At 51.1% G+C, this 18,101-nt stretch overlaps 1 protein-coding gene, 1 non-coding gene and 1 pseudogene across 3 annotated transcripts; all 3 read left to right on the top strand.

Moving 5' to 3' along the window:
• The first annotated feature begins 2,534 nt into the window (after positions 1-2,534).
• TMEM222 (transmembrane protein 222) lies at positions 2,535-17,453 on the top strand. Of its 2 annotated transcripts, XM_007979845.3 has the most exons (6): positions 2,535-2,746; positions 11,786-11,870; positions 13,134-13,165; positions 14,995-15,091; positions 15,188-15,318; positions 16,410-17,453. In XM_007979845.3, exons 1-6 carry the CDS (start codon positions 2,550-2,552, stop codon positions 16,495-16,497), a joined length of 630 nt encoding a protein of 209 aa, XP_007978036.1. In that variant the 5' UTR covers positions 2,535-2,549; the 3' UTR covers positions 16,498-17,453. The 2 variants fall into 2 exon arrangements, with proteins under 2 accessions (XP_007978036.1, XP_007978035.2); XM_007979844.2 differs by having other exon boundaries at positions 14,995-15,318.
• Positions 2,753-7,476, top strand: LOC103225292 (actin, cytoplasmic 1-like; annotated as a pseudogene).
• LOC119626551 (U6 spliceosomal RNA) lies at positions 6,181-6,287 on the top strand. The gene has a single exon (XR_005242703.1). It is a non-coding gene; the product is annotated as a U6 spliceosomal RNA (small nuclear RNA).
• Positions 17,454-18,101: the final 648 nt, after the last annotated feature.

Raw genomic sequence — 18,101 nt, 5'->3', positions numbered from 1 at the left:
ACTGTAACCAGCATATGATACCAAGCCTGTAAGTATTTGCTTTTCATTCAATTTAACAAATATTGATTAAACAAATACCATGTGCTAGGCACTATACTGGGCATTGGGTATACACATGTGAGCAAGACAAACAGAGTTTCCAGTCAAGTGGGGGAGGCAAATAGTACACAGCTACAAAGAAGCTATGAAGAAAAAGAACAGGAGATTAACAGGGGCTTTCTCATTTAGATTGGGAGGCCAGCGATGGGCTCTCTGAGAAAGTAGTATTTTATCTGAGACAGGAAGAATGAAAGCTAGCCACTTTAAGTGGGTAGGAGTAGTATTTCAGGCAGAGGGGAACAGTGTGTGCCAAGTCCCTGGAATATGAAGGACTGCATGAGAGGAACTGAAAAAAAGGCCAGGATGGCTGTAGTATAGTAAATAAGGAAGGGGCGTGGTCCAGATGGTGCAGGGCTTTGTGAGCCATGGTAAGACATTTGTGTTTCATACTAAGTGCAATGAGAAGCCATTGAAGGTTGGCAGATTAAATGTGGTACGTATATTAGTACTACCAAACTTATGGCAGGTCCTGAGAGACTTACTTTGGTTGGTTATTCATCAATACCTACAATAAATGTTTAAAGGGTACCCAGCAACCCTATGCTAGAATTATGGGTTGACAGTCATGGTAGAGAGATGTCTAAGGCACAGCCCTTCCTCACAGCCTGTGGTCCAGAAGAGATTAGATATCTACAGTGATTGAATCAAGAAGTAATGTAATTTATTCTCAACAACTGTAAACTACACACCTAATCTATTCCAAACCCTGTGCTGGATGCTGGTTGTTGCCCTTCAAGGATCACACACTGCACAGGGGTCAAGGAGAGGTACAAATGTGCTCAAAGAATTTAGAGTGGGTTATAATCACTTTCTAACCCACCGTAATCATTATCACACCTGTGAATCTGTGAGGTCTTTATAAAACATCAATTTATTCAATCATTTAATAAATCAGTAAACATCTAGTGGGCGTATGCTTTGCACCAGGAACTGTGCCAGCTACTGAAGTCAAGGACCTTAGAGTTCCATAGCAGAGACAGACATCCCCCACAAAAAAAAACATGAAAATATTAGGTGCTACAAACAGGACAGCAAGCTCTCCACAGATCAGCATTGAGGGAGGGTAATTCAATGGAAGAAGGACCTTCCCCAAATGGGAAGCTCCTAACTTCCCGAGTGCATTTGTCCATACCTTCCTTTACCTGATTACTCTTTTTGTTCTTTTTCTTTAAGCCTGATTTTTAGTGAGAGTCCTCCTTCTGACTTTGGACTCTCCCCCACTTCCCCTCCCCACCCCAGTAGACTTCATTTCCTTTGTCTGTCTTGGTATCCTTTAAAAAGCCAAAAGGCTCCAACATTTGAGCCTGGCTTCTCTGTAAGTATGGTTGTGTGTGATCTCAAACAATTAACTTTCCTGAGCCCGTTTTCCCATTTGTACAATGAAGGGATTGGATCACATCTAAGGCTTATCATTTACTCCAGTAAGTATTCACACTCTTGTACATAGTGCTCTGCACGGCCTTCCTTTCTTTGCACCGCTGCACCCATACCCCTACTCCCGTGCCACATGGCAGACACCAAGACTCAATAATATCCTATCTTACAGCAGGTCTTCCCTGTGTATACAATAAAATACATACACACACACACGTGCGCACACACAATTGTAGTCTCTCATTCCTTTACGCTACCACTACCTCGTGAGAGGACCACAGAATGAAAAGGGCAAGGGAGGTATAAGACTTGGGTTTGGGCCGGACGCGGTGGCTCACGCCTGTAATCCCAACACTTTGGGAGGCCAAGGTGGGCGGATCACAAGGTCAGAAGTTCGAGACCATCCTGGCTAACATGGTGAAACCCCACCTCTACTAAAAATACAAAACTTAGCCGGGCGTGGTAGCTCACGCCTGTAATCCCAGCTACTCGGGAGGCTGAGGCGGGAGGATCGCCTGCACCTGGGAGGTGGAGGTTGCAGTAAGCCGAGATCGTGCCATTGCATTCCAGCCTGGGCAACAAGAGCAAAAAATTCCGCCCCCCCCCCCCCCAAAAAAGACTTCGGTTTGAATCGTGGCCTCTCACCTCACCTCTTGAACCTCAGTTTCTCACTTGTAACAGGAGGGAAATACTTAATTTGGATGTCTATGGGGATTATGGGGTTTAGAAACAATTTATGGGGATTAGAAACAATTCGTGTCAAGTGCTTGGCACCTAAGAAGTGCTCAATAAACAGCGACTGTACCACACCTCCTAAGAGCCCTCAGCGTACTGAATTACAGAGTTCTTTATAAGTCTCCGGCGCTAGACTGCGAACTGCCTGAGGGAATCCTTTCTGCAGCGGGGCGTAAGCGGCAAAGACTCGGGGCTGGCAGGCCCAGACGGAGCGGGGCGGGGCTGGCCGGGCCCAGAAGGACGCGGCTCGGATTCCCGGGGGAAGGCCAAGCGGGGCGGACCCCATCTCCCGGAAGTGACGCCACTAGAGCCGGGGCCAGTCGCAGCGGGGCGCGCGCAGCATGGCGGAAGCGGAAGGGGGTTCTCCGCTCTTGTTGCCGCCGCCGCCGCCACCCCCGCCCAGGATGGCGGAAGTGGAGGCGCCGACGGCGGCCGAGACGGACATGAAGCAATATCACGGCTCCGGCGGCGTCGCCATGGACGTGGAACGGAGCCGCTTCCCCTACTGCGTGGTGTGGACGCCCATCCCGGTGCTCACGTGAGTCTCTTCCGGCATCCGCCTGGGGACGAGGAGGGCCCAGGGAGAACCGGAGTCCATGCGGTGTCCCTCGGCTGGCCCGGGCTAGCCTCCGGCCCCGACGCGCAGCAAGCCTTTTCCTCGGGTCTGGCCCGCACGTCTCGCCCAGTCACCAGAACCCCGCCGTCCATGCAGTGCCAATTTGTGCACACGGTTGGGACACGCTCCCTCCTCTCAATACACCTGGTGTAGCCGGGTAGAGAGTTGTAGGCCAACAGGAAAGGGCAAGTGGCTGGGAGACTCGAGCTGTGAGTGTGTAGAAGAGGGAGTCCTTCATCGGATCTGAGGAGACATTTTTATTAATTCACTGGTTTATTCACTCATTGAGCAAATGCTTACTGGTCGCTTACCATATTCGACATCCTGCTGGGTCTGGGAGCAGGAGTGGGACTTTGGTTGGGACCACACGAGATCCTGGGATGTCAACATTGGAAGGGCCCCCAGAGATCTGGGAGTCCAACCCTTTGTCTCACGTGCCATCTCAGTTGCAAAGCGGGTTTAGATCCCAGGTTGTCGCCTCACAGACCAAAGTTCTTTCTATAACGTCAGCCTTTGTCAGGGAAGAAGCAGGTGTTCTGGTACCACTTGCCGCCTTTTGGGAGGAGCTCTCAAATGGGGAGAGGTGGTTTGCCCTCCTGCTTCAGCCTTGACAGCTGATAAATATAACCTCTCCTCACCGTGCTGGACAGTTTGCCAAGCTCTTCAACATCCATCTTCTCAGAATTAAACATCCATTTTCTGGCCGGGCGCGGTGGCTCAAGCCTGTAATCCCAGCACTTTGGGAGGCCGAGACGGGAGGTCAGGAGATCGAGATCATCCTGGCTAACATGGTGAAACCCCGCCTCCACTAAAAAATACAAAAAACTAGCCAGGCGAGGTGGCGGGCGCCTGTAGTCCCAGCTACTCGGGAGGCTGAGGCAGGAGAATGGCGTGAACCCGGGAGGCGGAGCTTGCAGTGAGCTGAGATCCGGCCACTGCACTCCAGCCTGGGCGACAGAGCCAGACTCTGTCTCAGGAAAAAAAAAAAAAAAAAAAAAAAAAAAAAAAAAACATCCATTTTCTAAGGTGGGTTATCTTCTCAGATGGTGAAGCTGAGCTGCTTGTAGCATTAAGTGTCTTGATCAGATTCGCACCCCAATAAGCAAAGGCATTAAGAACTCAGTTTTCTGATCTAACTTGCTCTTTGCCCTATGTTTTATCCACTCTCACCTGATGGGATAACTTGTTCCCCTGATATCAGTAACAGCCAAGTGGTGATGTGGAGAAGGGATCATTTGGGGCCTTAGGTGTTGCTGATTCTAAAAAGATGGTAGTTTTTGAATTATGTTAAAATACTTGAATTATTTTGTGTTTTCAAATACTTATGCACATAAGAGCATCCAACTGTTATTTAAAAATAAAATCTTGGGCCAGGCGCCGTGGCTCATGCCTGTAATCCCAGCACTTTGGGAGGCCAAGGCAGGTGGATCGGGAGTTTGAGACCAGCCTGGCCAACGCAGTGATAAATTAGCTGGGCATAGTGGCACGTGCCTATAATCCCAGCTACTCTGGAAGCTAAGGCAGGAGAATTGCCTGAACCCGGCAAGTGGAGTTTGCAGTGAGCCGAGATTGCACCACTGCACTCCAGCGTGGGCAACACAGTGAAACTCCATCTCAAATAATGAAATAAAATCTTAGGAAAATGTGTACATTAATTCATTCAGTGTTCTTTTAACACATGTGCTAAGTGACCCCTGTGTTCCCAGATAGTTCTAGGTGATGCGAATATACAGTGATGAATAAAGGAGATATGGTCTTTACACCTTTGATAGTTTAAGTAATAGTGGAAGGAGATAGACAGTAAGTAAGCTAATAAAAGAGCACCTGATAGTGATTAGTGCTGTGAAGAAAATGAAATATTAGTGTGAAAATAACAGGGAGGGGCCGGGGATGGTGGCTCACGCCTGTAATCCCAGCACTTTGGGAGGCCAAGGCAGGCGAATCACCTGAGGTCGGGAGTTCAAGACCAGCCTGACCAACATGGAGAAACCCCATCTCTACTAAAAATACAAAATTAGCCCTGGTGGTGGCGCATGCCTGGAATCTCAGCTACTCAGGAGGCTGAGGCAGGAGAATCACTTGATCCCAGGAGGTGGAGGTTGCGGTGAGCCAAGATTGTGCCTTTGCATTCCAGCCTGGGCAACAAGAGCAAAACTCCGTCTCCAAAAAAAAAAAAAAGAAAGAAAATAACAGGGAGGGATACTCAGGAAATGTATTGGTTTTCCTAAAACTGTCTTGTGATCCTAAACTCTCTTTGGCCTTTCTTATTCTCAAAAACACCATTTGTGGCCGGGCGCAGTGGCTCAAACCTGTAATCCCAGCACTTTGGGATGCCGAGACGGGCGGATCATGAGGTCAGGAGATCGAGACCATCCTGGGTAACAGTGAAACCCCGTCTCTACTAAAAAATACAAAAAGCTAGCCGGGCGAGGTGGTGGGCGCCTGTAGTCCCAGCTACTCCGGAGGCTGAGGCAGGAGAATGGCGTAAACCCGGGAGGCGGAGCTTGCAGTGAACTGAGAGCCGGCCACTGCACTCCAGCCTGGGCGACAGCACGAGACTCCGTCTCAAAAAAAAAAAAAACACCATTTGTGGCATGAGAGTGGTAGCAGCGTGAGGTGGAGGCACCACAATGCCTGATCATGTGGGCCAAAAGCAGCTCATAGCCCATTTCTGTTCAGATCTGTGTACAGGTGTTCATAAGACCAAGATGAATAAGATGCTCTGTTCCTGTCAAACGGTTCATGTTCCCTTCTGTGTTAGTCCATTCTTGCACTAATACTTGAGACTGGATAATTTGTAAAGATAAGAGGTTTGATTGACTCATGCTTCTGCAGGCTATATGGGAAGCATAGCGGCTTCTGCTTCTGGGGAGACCTCAGGAAGCTTCCAGTCATGGTGTAAGGCAGAGGGGGAGCGAGGCATCTCACATGGCGGGATTAGGAGCAAGAGGGAGTGAGGGGGGAGATAGTATACACTTTGAAACAACCAGATCTTGGGAAAACTCACTACCACGAGAACAGCACCAAAGGGATGGTGCTGAACCTTTTATGAGAAAGCTAGCCTCATGATCCCACCACCAGGCCCCACCTCCAACATGGGGACTACAGTTTGACAGGAGATTTGGTGGGGACAGATCCAAACCATGTCACCTTCAAAGACTCACCTCCAGCAGGAGGGAGGTAAAGGTCAATTAGCCATCGTAGTATTACTGTATAGTGATGATTGCAGAGCTAGGCATAGATGTGGCACAAGGAACTCTCACCTGTCTTGAGGAGAGATCAGAGGAGGAAATGGAACCCAAAGATCTGTCTACCCCCTCAGAGATGTTGGTAATCCTGCATGAAAAACCAGTTTAGTGCTCGCCTCGGCAGCACGTATACTAAAATTGGAACAATACAGAGAAGATTTGCATGGCCCCTGTGCCAGGATGACACGCAGATTCGTGAAGCATTCCATATTTTTGTCACCCTGGACTTCGAGCAGGAGATGGCCACTGCTGCATCCTCCTCCCTGAAGAAGAGCTACGAGCTGCCCGATGGCCAGGTCATCACCATCGGCAACAAGCGGTTCCAGTGTCTGGAGGCGCTGTTCCAGCCTTCCTTCCTGGGTGTGGAATCTTGCTGCATCCACGAGACCACGTTCAACTCCATCATGAAGTGTGACGTGGACATCCGCAAAGACCTGTACACCAACGTGGTGCTGTCCGGCGGCACCACCATATACCCGGGCATCACCGACAGGATACAGAAAGAGATCAACGCCATGACACCCAGCACTATGAAGATCAAGCTCATAGTACAAGTACTCGATGTGGATCAGCGGCTCCATCGTGGCCTCACTGTCCACCTTCTAGCAGATGTGGATTAGCAAGCAGGAGTACAAGTCAGGCCCCTCTATCGTCCACTGCAAATGCTTCTAAATGGACTGCGAGCAGATGCATAGCATTTGCTGCATGGGTTAATTCAGAAGTATAAATTTGCCCCTGGCAAATGCATACACCTCATGCTGGCCTCACGAAACTGGAATAAGCCTTCGAAAAGAAATTGTCCTTGAAGCTTGTATCTGATATCAGCACGGGATTGTAGAACTTGTTGCTGATTTTGACCTTGTATTCAAGTTAACTGTTCCCCTTGGTATTTGTTTAATACCCTGTACGCATCTTTGCTTTCAACCCTTAGTACATGTGGCTCGGTCACTGCATGGTAAGGTCAGAACGTGCTTGTGGAAGACAAGTCTGTGGCTTGGTGAGTCTGCATGGCCAGCAGTCTCCAATCTATGCGGGATATTAATATATCATGGCTGAGTGTTCTGGGATTTCTCTGGAGGCTGGCAAGGGCTCCTGAACCAGTTGTTTCTGTCCTGCGGGTCTGTCAGGGTTGGCAAGTCCAAGCCATAGGGCCCAGTTTCCTTTCTTAGCTGATGTTTTCCTGCCAGAACACTGTGGGCCGTGGAAGCGGTTTGCATTTACACCTGTAAATATATTCCTGGTTCTAGTTTATGTAAGGTTTTTTGTATGCAATTCTCAATTCTTTAAAGAGATGAGAACAGATTTTGTTTTTCTACTGTTACGTGAGAACATTAGGCCCCAGCAGCACGTCATTGTGAAGGAAAAATAAAAGTGCTGCAGTAACCAAAAAAAAAAAAAAGAAAGCCATCCTGGCTAACACGGTGAAACCCCGTCTCTACTAAAAAATACAAAAAAAAACTAGCCGGGTGAGATGGCGGGCGCCTGTAGTCCCAGCTACTCGGGAGGCTGAGGCAGGAGAATGGCGTAAACCCGGGAGGCGGAGCTTGCAGTGAGCTGAGATCCGGCCACTGCACTCCAGCCTGGGCGACAGAGCAAGACTCCGTCTCAAAAAAAAAAAAAAAAAAAGAAAGAAAAACCAGTTTAATGGCTGCTGCTACTAAAAAAACAGCTAGATTAGATGCTTCCTCTGTCCTAAACATTGTATGTTCACTCACTCAATCCTTATGTCAACCTATGAAAATAGATACTGTTGTCCCCATTTTATAGATGAGGAAGTAAGGCTTAGAAGCCAGTGTGGGGCTTTTTTGCTGAGTTAGCCTACCTTCCCAGATTGAGCTCCAGGGTGAGTGAGTCATTTATTCATTCATTAAATCTTTATAAAGCACCTATTATATACTAGATCCTGAATAGAAGGTAGTCCACAACGCGGCTCTGGACCTGCCTTCCTGGAGCTTCCAGGCTGACAAACCACTTTGAAGGTTTCTTCTCTGGGGCTTCCAGCCTTTACTCTGATTTCCATCAGCTGCTGCCAGCACAGCTGTGGCATGTGGAATCCTGGTTGGACCCAGACTTCCTCCCAAGCAGATGAAAGGAATGGGGCAGAGATGGGGGTGGAGGGCAGTCCTGAGATCAGGATGAGCTACTTTCCCATAATCCTGAGTGTTCATCCTGTGGCCTATGGATCTTCTGCAACTTATTCTATGTTAGTGCAGTCAGTCAGATAGTGCTTATGTATTGAATACCTCGAGATGACAACACTGAGCAGCTGCCAAGCAGAGGCAGGGTCCTAGGCACTGTGTAAATGGATAAGTCTATCCATTTAATCCTCACAGTAGCTCCTCATTAAGGTAATTTTTACTATCCACAGAGAGATGAGAATGAGTAACTTGCCCAGAACAAAGTCAAGCCTCAACCCAGATGATATCTGAGCATGACTTCACTCTTGGTGTGTGTTTGTTGTTTTTAATTTTTATTTGTTTGTTTGTTTATTCATTTATTTAGAGACAGAGTCTTGCTCTGTCACCCAGGCTGGAGTGCAGTGGCGTGATCTCAGCTCACTACAACCTCCACCTCTGGGGTTCAAGTGATTCTCGTGCCTCAGCCTCTCGAGTAACTGGGACTACAGGCACACATCACCATGCCCAGCTAATTTTTGTATTTTTAATATAGGCAGGGTTTCCCCATGTTTGCCAGGCTGGTCTTGAACTCCTGACCTCAAGTCATCCACCAGCCTCTGCCTCCCAAAATGCTGGGATTACAGACGTGAGCCACTGAGCCTGGCCTTGGCTTACTGCAACCTCAACTTCCTGGAATCAAGCGATCCTCCAGCTAATTTTTAGATTTTTTTTTTAGGTACAGAGTCTCACTGTGTTGCCCAGGCTGGCCTCAAATTCCTGGGCTCAAGCAATCCAACTGCCTTGGCCTTCCAAAGTGCTAGGATTACAGGCGTGAGCCACAGCACCCAGCCCCTGACTCCACTCTTAAATGCAGGATGTTCATTCATTATTTAGTCAACAAATATTTAGTGAGTTGCAGCTATATGCAGGCACTGCCATAATAAACAAGACAAAATCCTTGCTGTCTCTGAGCTTATGTGCTAGTGGAGAGACAGCATGTAAATAACTGAGATAATTTTGGATAGTAGTAGATACTATGAGGGAAGTAAAGCATTGTAGTGGAATCTGGGATTGGGTGGCTGTGCAGGAAGACACCGTTCAGGCAAGACCTCCGAAGCTGACAGTGAGGCTGAGGCCTAATCAGTGAGGAGTTAGCTGTGCCATGCTCTTGGGGAAGAGTGTTGCAGACGGTGGAGAGGGCAGATACAGAGAAAGCATGGGGTGGGAGGATTCGGCATGTTTGAGGAGCCACAAGCAGGCAGTGTAGCTAGAGAGGGGAGTGAGAAGAGGATCGAGGGATAATTACCACCACAGTGTTGGAAGAAGTTTGAAGTGTATTATAAATGTAGTAGGAAGCCATTAATGGTCATTGAGCAGGGGAATGATGGAATCTGAATTCAGTTCTCAAAAGACCACTCTGTCCCCACCATCCTCTCAAGCGCTAAAGCGGTAGACCTGGAAGACCCCTGTCCTGTCAGTCGTAAACTCTCCAGTCTTCATTTGAAAGATCTTTTGAATCCATGTGCTTTTCACCACCCTGCCCCTGATCCTCTAGTCAGGACCTCCGTCATCTCTTGCCAGTGGTACAGCAGTGGCCCCTGAGCTGACCTCTCCCCCTTTCATTCTTGCAGGCACATGAACCACTTTCTTGCTCTGCAGTGGTGTTTTCTGCCTGTCAATGTTCTGTCCTTTCACAGGTCAAGGTTAAAAGTCACCTCCTCTGTGAAATCTTTACTGACTCCACCCCAGTCCCCTGTAACTGCTTTTTTGAACTGCCTCTCTGGAGGCTTGGCCTCCACCCCTAGCCAGGTGCTTTGTGCTCGTGCCCAGACAGCATTGAGGCCAGGACCTGGCCACTGGCCCTGTGAGTTCTCCTTAAACTGGATCAGTCTCTCCAGCACCCAGGTCCTGTAGGGCCATGGTTCTTAGAACGCAGACAGGTCTGGGGCTCCTATGTGTGGCATATTGGGGTGCATCTGGGATTTGTTGTTGTTTTTTAATGCCCATGTTTTTTTAAAAAAGGAACTTTTATTTCCTGGCATACACCATGCTTCTGTTCCAATTTCTACCCTTGCACATTCTGTCTCTTCGTTATTTTCTCAGGGAAGCCTTTCCTGAACTCCCCCACCCACATTGGTGTCATGTCCACTCACCTTTTTTTTTTTTTTTAACTTTCTTATTGAGGTATAACTTTTGTACCAAACGGTGCACGAATCTCAGGTATACAGCTGAAAGAATTTTTGCATATCACACACTCATGTAACCACCACCCAGACGGAGGCTAGAAAGCATTGCCAACACCCACAGGACCCCCTTGTGCCATCCCAGTCAGTTCTACCACAGATTCCACCCCGCTGTGGACCTCTAGCCGTAGATCAGTTTTGCCTTTTCTTGGACTTCGTGTAAACAGAGTGCTGTGTTATGTTCTTTGTGTAAGATTTCCTTCATTCACCCTTATGTCTGTGAAAGCCTATGTTGTGTGTATCAGAAGTTACACTCCAGGGGGGAGGGGGGAGGGATTGCACTGGGAGTTATACCTGATGTAAATGACGAGTTGATGGGTGCTGACGAGTTGATGGCTGCAGCACAACATGGCACAAGTATACATATGTAACAAACCTGCACGTTATGCACATGTACCCTAGAACTCAAAGTATAATAATTAAAAAAAAAAAAAAAAAAAAAAAGAAGTTACACTCCAAAAAAAAAAAGAAGTTACACTCTTTTTCATTATTATGGACTATTTCAATGTATAACTATACCACACTTATTCATTGTACTGTTGGACATTTGGATTCTTTATAGTTGTTTTTATCAATTTTATTGAATTATAGTTTATATACAATAAAATGTACACATTTTAAGAGTACAGTTCAATGAGTTTTGGCAAATGTTATTTCCCAGGGGTGAGGGCAAAGAGGGCTCCAAAAGTGAAGCTGCTGAGGCATAGAGTATAGTGCCAAACTTTTCCCCAATGGTAGAAACAGTCTGGGCACGGTGGCTCACGCCTGTAATTCCAGCACTTTGGGAGGCTGAGTCAGGCAGATCACTTGAGGTTGGGAGTTCGAGACCAGCCTGGCCAACATGATGAAACCTCGTGTCTGCTAAAAATACAAAAATTAGCCAGGCATGCTGGTGTGCACCTGTAGTCCTAGCTACTCAGTAGGCTGAGGCAGGAGAATTGCTTGAACCCGGGAGGTGGAGGTTGCAGTGAGCCAAGATTGTGCCACTGTACTCCAGCCTGGGTGAGAGAGTGAGACTCTGTTTAAAAATAAATAAATAAATGGTAGAAACAGTTCATCCCTCCCACCAGCAGCGAATGAGAGCTCTGGTTGTCCCTTGCCCTCACCTGCATCGGTGTTGCTGTCGTTTGAGTTACAGCCGTCCTGGTGGGATGTCGAGGTATCCCATTGTGCTGTCAGTTTGCAGTTGCCCTTGTCTGTGCTTCCCCAGCCCTCTGAATCACCCGAATGGCCATTCATCAACGAAACGTAATATTCACATGCTTCTGTGCAGTATGAAGTGTCCCCAGCATCTGTCTTAACTGGCTGAAAGATCCCCTAAGCTCTGTCCCTTCCCCGTCCTTTTCCTCACAGGTGGTTTTTCCCCATCATTGGCCACATGGGCATCTGCACATCCACAGGAGTCATTCGGGACTTCGCAGGCCCCTACTTTGTCTCGGTGAGTCCCCATTCTGCCCACCCTGGGGGATCCAGGGTTTAAGTGGAAGGCTGTCCTGTCTTGCCTGCAGGCTTCCTGTCTCCCCAGATCCAGGAGAACGCAGATAACCCGCAGTCCTGGCCCTGGCCCTGTACCCCTCACCAGTGTTTGACCCCTTTCCCCCTTCTCTTGCCTCCAGGACAGGCCGGGAGGGCAGTGTGGCCAGAAGGATTCTTAAGTAACTGACCCAGCCCTTTGCCCCCACCCCTGGGGTACCGAGACATGGGTAGGGATTAGAGGCAAGAGTGGAGAGTCAGACCATCCAGGAACCACATCTCTGGACCTTCAGAAGGTGGGAGTCAAGGTGGGGGGACAGGGGAGGCTGATACGGTTCCCTGGGTGTGGTCATGGAGAAGAGGGGGTGGGGCTTTAGAATGAACCAGCTGTGTTCTCAGGTCTGTTCCCTGGGGATGTGACCGAGACTGGTCCAGTGGGCCAGCAGCAGAGAAGCACGCACCATCCTGTCTCCAGGTGTCAGAGACTGGACTGAAGGGGTGTGGTGGCACCAACCTATTTATATTAGTAGTTGTCATGATCATCTTAACACGACAAAGGTCTGTCACTTTGTACTTAAAAATACTTTCACATCCATTACTTTGTCATATATTTTTATGGTGATTAATCATTGGCCAGGTCTGTCAGCAGGGTCTCCCTGATCTGAACCCAGAGTCTGTCTCTGTGTAACTCCTGTACCCCAGGTCTAATGTGATGAGTCTAGGACTTCACTGCAGAGTCTCCCTCACAGGAAGTCCCTCTGGGCCCAGGGCCTCCGCCCTGCTATGAATGCAGTCAGACTGCTGGGCGCGGAAATGGGCTCCATGTGGGCCACCACTGTTGAGTCAGGAGGCCAGACCATGATGGAAACCTCCTGCTGGTCCTCAAAGATCAGAGAAGGCTGACCAGAGAACTTGGAGAAAATGAGGCCCAGAGAGAGCAAGAGAATTCCTGGGTGCCACACGAAGGGACAGTGGCAGTTGGAGCCCTAGGTCTTTGACCTCTGATGCAGTGCTCTGTGCACTTGTACCACACTGCCTTCTTCCTGTAGAACAGCCGCTAGCTCTTTAGATGCCATGCCAGCCCCAGGGCAGGACCCAGGCACCACTTCTGGCCCCCCCACCCCTGACATACCCCCTTCTAAGTCACTGCGCTTCCACCACCTACCCAGGTTTGTCATCTGGCCCCAATGTAAGTTCCTTACTGACCTCTGCTTTTGTCCCTCAACAGGAGGACAATATGGCCTTTGGAAAGCCTGCCAAGTAAGTGATGAACACCCATGTGACTGGCTCTAGAGGCAGATTGCTCCTGCCCAGGCGGGCCAGGCCTTCTGGGGCACAGCAGGGGACAGCACCCTGAGGATAGAGTATTTGGGGTGGAGGGGGAGTCAGCCAGGGTCCACCAGAGCATGGCAGCCCCATACGGAGTGCCTGCCGCACCAGCCCCTGGCTAGGGCCTTTACCTGTAGACCATCTGGGCCTTGCCACAGCTCTTCAGGTTTGTATGTTCAACTCCATGGCAAGGGTGAGGAAAGGGAAGGGACTTGGTCAAGGTCACACAGGAAGTGGCAGAGCTGGGACCCACACCCAGATCTGTCTCCCTCGAGACTCACTCTCCCGCCCTTTGGGAACAAATGAGCTATGGAAAGTAGAAGAGAGGCATTGTTTGGAGCTCTGCTGGAAAGTTCTGGTTGGAGAGAATAAAAACTGTTCAGCCTTTTGGGAGCTATTGCTGGTTTGGTTTTGGGACATTTTGTCTTCATCTTTGCAGTCTTGGGTGCCCACCTCAGCTGCAGGCCTGGTGACAGTGCCTCAGTCATCAGTGTCCTCAGGTGACCTGTTGCCCAAGGCTGCACTGGGGGGAGGGACTGGACCGAGGAGGAGTTGGTGTCCCACACAGCCGAGATGGCCTGGAGCAGGGCTTCCTGCTGCCTGCTCTGGCTTCCTCCGGCAGGCGGCAGTGTGGTCCAGGAGCCTCTAGGCCGCCAGGTATTCACTGCCAGCTGCTCTTCAAGGACAGCTTTAAGGGCATCATTTTCCAAGCAGTAGCCCCTAAGCGGCCCCAGTCCAGGCCGTGGTCTCTAGACTCCTCCACCAAGCCATTCCCCTACACAACAGCCAGGGGGCACCCTGACCTCCTAGCTCTCCTTGGCCTGAGACCCACCAGGCACTGTGGTGCTTGGAGCCTCACCCACCTTGAGGTTTATGGGCTTTAGCACCATCAGCTTCCCTCCCACTCACCCTGGCAAGCTGCATGGGAGACGGGGAGAGTGCTTGCTGCTGGGTGAACTCCCCACATGTGGCCTCATCTGCATCTCCAGCCTTAGCTGCCAGCATTCCATCACCGTGTTCCTCCTTCCGCATCCTCCAGGAGGGCTCAGTCACTTCAGTTATGGGACACCCTGCACAATGTTATGCCTCTCACTTAGCTTAAGCTGTTCCCTCAGCCTGGAATGCCCACCTCTTCTTTCTTTGCCTGGCTAACCCTCTTCCTTCAGACTGGACCCAGGTGTCACCTCCAGGAAGCCTTCTCACACCCCATCTTAGTCCTTCTGGCTGCCATAACAAAATCTCATCGATTGGGTATCTTAGAAACAACAGAAATGTATTTCTCACAATTTTGAAGACTGGACAGTCCTGGGTGCAGGTGCTGGTAGAGTCAGTGTCTGGTGAGGACCTGAGGTGCCTTCCCACTGTGTCCCCACGTGGTGGAGGGGGGAGGGGTCTCCCTCAGGGCTCTTTTATAAGGACATGGATCCCATTCATGAGAGCTAATCACCTCCCAAAGGCCCCACCTCCTCATACCATCACCTTGGGGGTTAAGATTTCAACATATGAATTTGGTGGGGACACAGACTCTCAGAGCATAGCACCCCTAACTTCATTCCATATCCCCCCAGGATCCCCCATGGCACCGGCCACCTCACCCTATGTCACAGTTGACTGCCACGTGACACTTACCCCAGATCTGGTTCACTGCACACCTTGGCACCCAGCTCAGGCCCAGGCACAGGGCAGGCCTCAGAGGACATGCGTAGAGCTGAGGGCACAAAGGAGCCAAGTCAGTTTCCAGAGCCCTTCTCTCCCACCAGGTACTGGAAGTTGGACCCTGCTCAGGTCTATGCTAGCGGGCCCAACGCGTGGGACACGGCTGTGCATGATGCCTCTGAGGAGTACAAGCACCGCATGGTAGGTGGGCCAGGGCGGCACCAGCACTCCCCAGGCTGGGACCAGGGGGGAGACTCCCTTGCAGCCCGTCCTGACCAGCCCTTCCGGTGCCTCCAGCACAATCTCTGCTGTGACAACTGCCACTCACACGTGGCATTGGCCCTGAATCTGATGCGCTACAACAACAGCACCAACTGGAATATGGTGACGCTCTGCTTCTTCTGCCTGCTCTATGGGAAGTACGTCAGGTGAGCTACCCTCCTGCCCGCCCACCCACACACTGCACAGAGGCTGCTCTCCCAAGGATCCTAGAAAGACCATTCCTGGCGAACTTCAGTCAGCCGGGACAGTTGGAACATCTAGATGCCAGTTGGAGCCGTGGTGGTTCTAGAGTGACGAGCTGAGGGCCTGGTGGAGAGGGAGGTGGCTGTACTGGAGTCCAGCTCCACCTGGGCCCCAAATGCAGCTCTGGCACTTAACCGCTGTGAGACCATGGGCAACTGCCTTGGTCTCTCTGAGCCACAGCTGTCCTTGGTGAAATGCAGACAATGATTCCGGCTCCTCAGGGAGGCTTCTACAGATACCTGTGCTCCGGTAGAGTGAGCAGATAGATCCTCTCAGAATGACTGCCCCCACAGGTCCCTTCCCAGGCAGAGAGGTTGAGTGAGTCGCCCATGGTCCCCACAGCATGGCCACAGCAGAGCCCAGACTCGTGAGCCAGCATAGGCTAGTGCTGATCTGGCCGCCTCTCCAAGCTTTCCTCTTAGCCATGTTCATCATTAAGAGCTTCTGAAAAGAAGACTTTTAGGGATATTTTTAAGTACTGCATGGCTTTTAGAAGTCCCGTGAGAATAACTATGGTCACACAGAGGTTGAACCCAGGCCGCCGGCTCCCAGCTGCTTTGCTGCAGGCACAACACTGCTGACCCCTGCCAGCCCCAGACCTCCCAGCAGTCCCCATTATGAAGTCCGTGGGCAGAGGGCACATGTGGCTTCCATACCAAAACTGCAATTCCTGGTCCTCTTGCTGGAGACCTCACCCCAGAGGTGGGTGGCTATAGATGGAGCCAGTGAAGCCTAGAAAGGGGGAGCACGTCTTCTGTTCCCAACCATCGAGGTGTCAGTAAATCTCCACCAGGAGCATGGAGCAGCCCCTGACCAGGACCATAGCTGGTGATCCCCCATAGTGAGCAACCAGGCCCACCCTGCTTCCTTGATTGACCAAGTTTGGGGTGAGGGGGTGGTTGTAGGGTTTTCCTTAGGGATGGCAGCACCATCAGGGCCGCACACCTGCTCACCAGGCCCTGCCCACCTATGCTCTCTCCTTTCTCTCTGTCAGTGTTGGGGCCTTCGTAAAGACCTGGCTGCCATTCATCCTTCTCCTGGGCATCATCCTCACTGTCAGCTTGGTCTTTAACCTCCGGTGATGGCTGCTCTGTGGCCCCGCACCCACCAGGGTCCCGAGGAAACAGCCGCCATCCCTTTTGGTTCCAGATTTTTTTCTCCTCACCCCAAAAGGCACGGTTGGGCCTGCTGTTGTGGACCGGGGATCGGGGCTGGCAGGATGGAAGGGCTGAGGACCAGCATGAGGCGGGGGTTTATTGTCTCCCTGCCTCTCAGAAGCACCCTGTTCCCTCCTCCCCAGGCCTGTGACTCCGGCCCTGGAAGCCCCTTTGTTCTTCTGTTGAAAGGCCTTGTCTTCCCTCTGTAAAGCTGCTCCCGTCACTGCCTGCTGGGGTCCTGCCTCGGCCCAGCCCAGAATGGGGAGAGGAGGACATTTGGGCTCACCTGTCAAGGTGGCCTTGGGACCAGAGCTGGATTGGGAGCCTGTCCTGCATTAGCTCTGGTCCCAGCATGGGGTAGGGTACGCTTAGTAGTCTCTATAAGCCAAGCTGCCCTAGGACCTTCACCAGTGGCCTCTAGAATGGTCCAGAGGGGCTGGCTGGTCCCTTTGTCAGACTTCTGCCGGCAACTGCCCTGGGGGACGTGTGTGCCCATCTGGCGTCCTCCAGCCCATGCAGTCCTCTCTTCACTGTCCCACAACCTCCCAGTGCCTTCCAGCATTGGACCCATCTACCCCTGCAGTTTGGGGCCAGAGAGGTGAGTGGACCTGGCAAGTGCCAGAGTGACTGTGTAGACAAAGCAGTGTAGACAGCACTCAGCCCCAGCCCCAGGGGTGGACGTCACACTGGTGATGGCTCCCCTGGGTGGCCTGCCAGCACAGCCAGTGCCATCAGGGAACTGAAGGGGCTATCCACTGCCTAACTCCAGCTCCCCCTTTCTTCACGTCACCAAGGCCCTGTGCCGCCCGCCTCGCCCCTCTGCTCTGTGGATTCCTTTGGGAAGGGTTCCCGGGGCAGGACAATAAAGACTTTTGACTCCAGTTGGTGCCCTGTCATTGTTTTCTCCCTCTCTGGGGCCCCCTCGCCCCTCAGCTCATAGCGTCTTGGTATTCTTGGGACCCTCTTACCCTTGACAAGGGTCTGGTTGCCAGCACCATGGTTGAGTCTGTGTCCAATGCTTGGAGCCATCAGCATCCCTCAGGTGTATCCCGCCCCTGCAGTTTGGGAATTCCCTGCCATTCTACATTCCCCAGTCCAAAGCTTTCCTCTTGAGGCAGGTGAGCATTGAAACCCCTTCCATTGTCCCTGTTGGGAAGGACTTGGAGGATTGGGGTTAGGGCTGAGTAGGGCCTCCAGTGCTGTCCCCACCGCCCCCAGGGGTGCAGAGTTGGTGATGAGCCAAGAGCACTGCCAGCCTTTGGTCCCTGTATCCATCCAGCCCTCGCCTACCTCTGATCCTTTGCTCTCCACCGTCCCTCTGATGGCGGCCCTGCCTAACCAAGGCCCAGCTTAAAAGCTGCTTCCTCCCTGAAGCCTTTCCCAATCCTGTCCATGCATCACTTAACTTGAACTAGCCAAGGATTTGGTCTCGAAGGTGACCTTGAGGACATGCTCTAGCAGCTGACCATGGAGTCCCTGGTCAGGCATCTGCCAGCTCACCCCAGACCCTGCGGTGCTGTGGTCTCCAA

The sequence above is a fragment of the Chlorocebus sabaeus genome, chromosome 20 (genome assembly GCF_047675955.1).
Source record: "Chlorocebus sabaeus isolate Y175 chromosome 20, mChlSab1.0.hap1, whole genome shotgun sequence".
NCBI lineage: Eukaryota > Metazoa > Chordata > Mammalia > Primates > Cercopithecidae > Chlorocebus > Chlorocebus sabaeus.
This window is presented reverse-complemented; position numbering and strand designations above follow the sequence as displayed.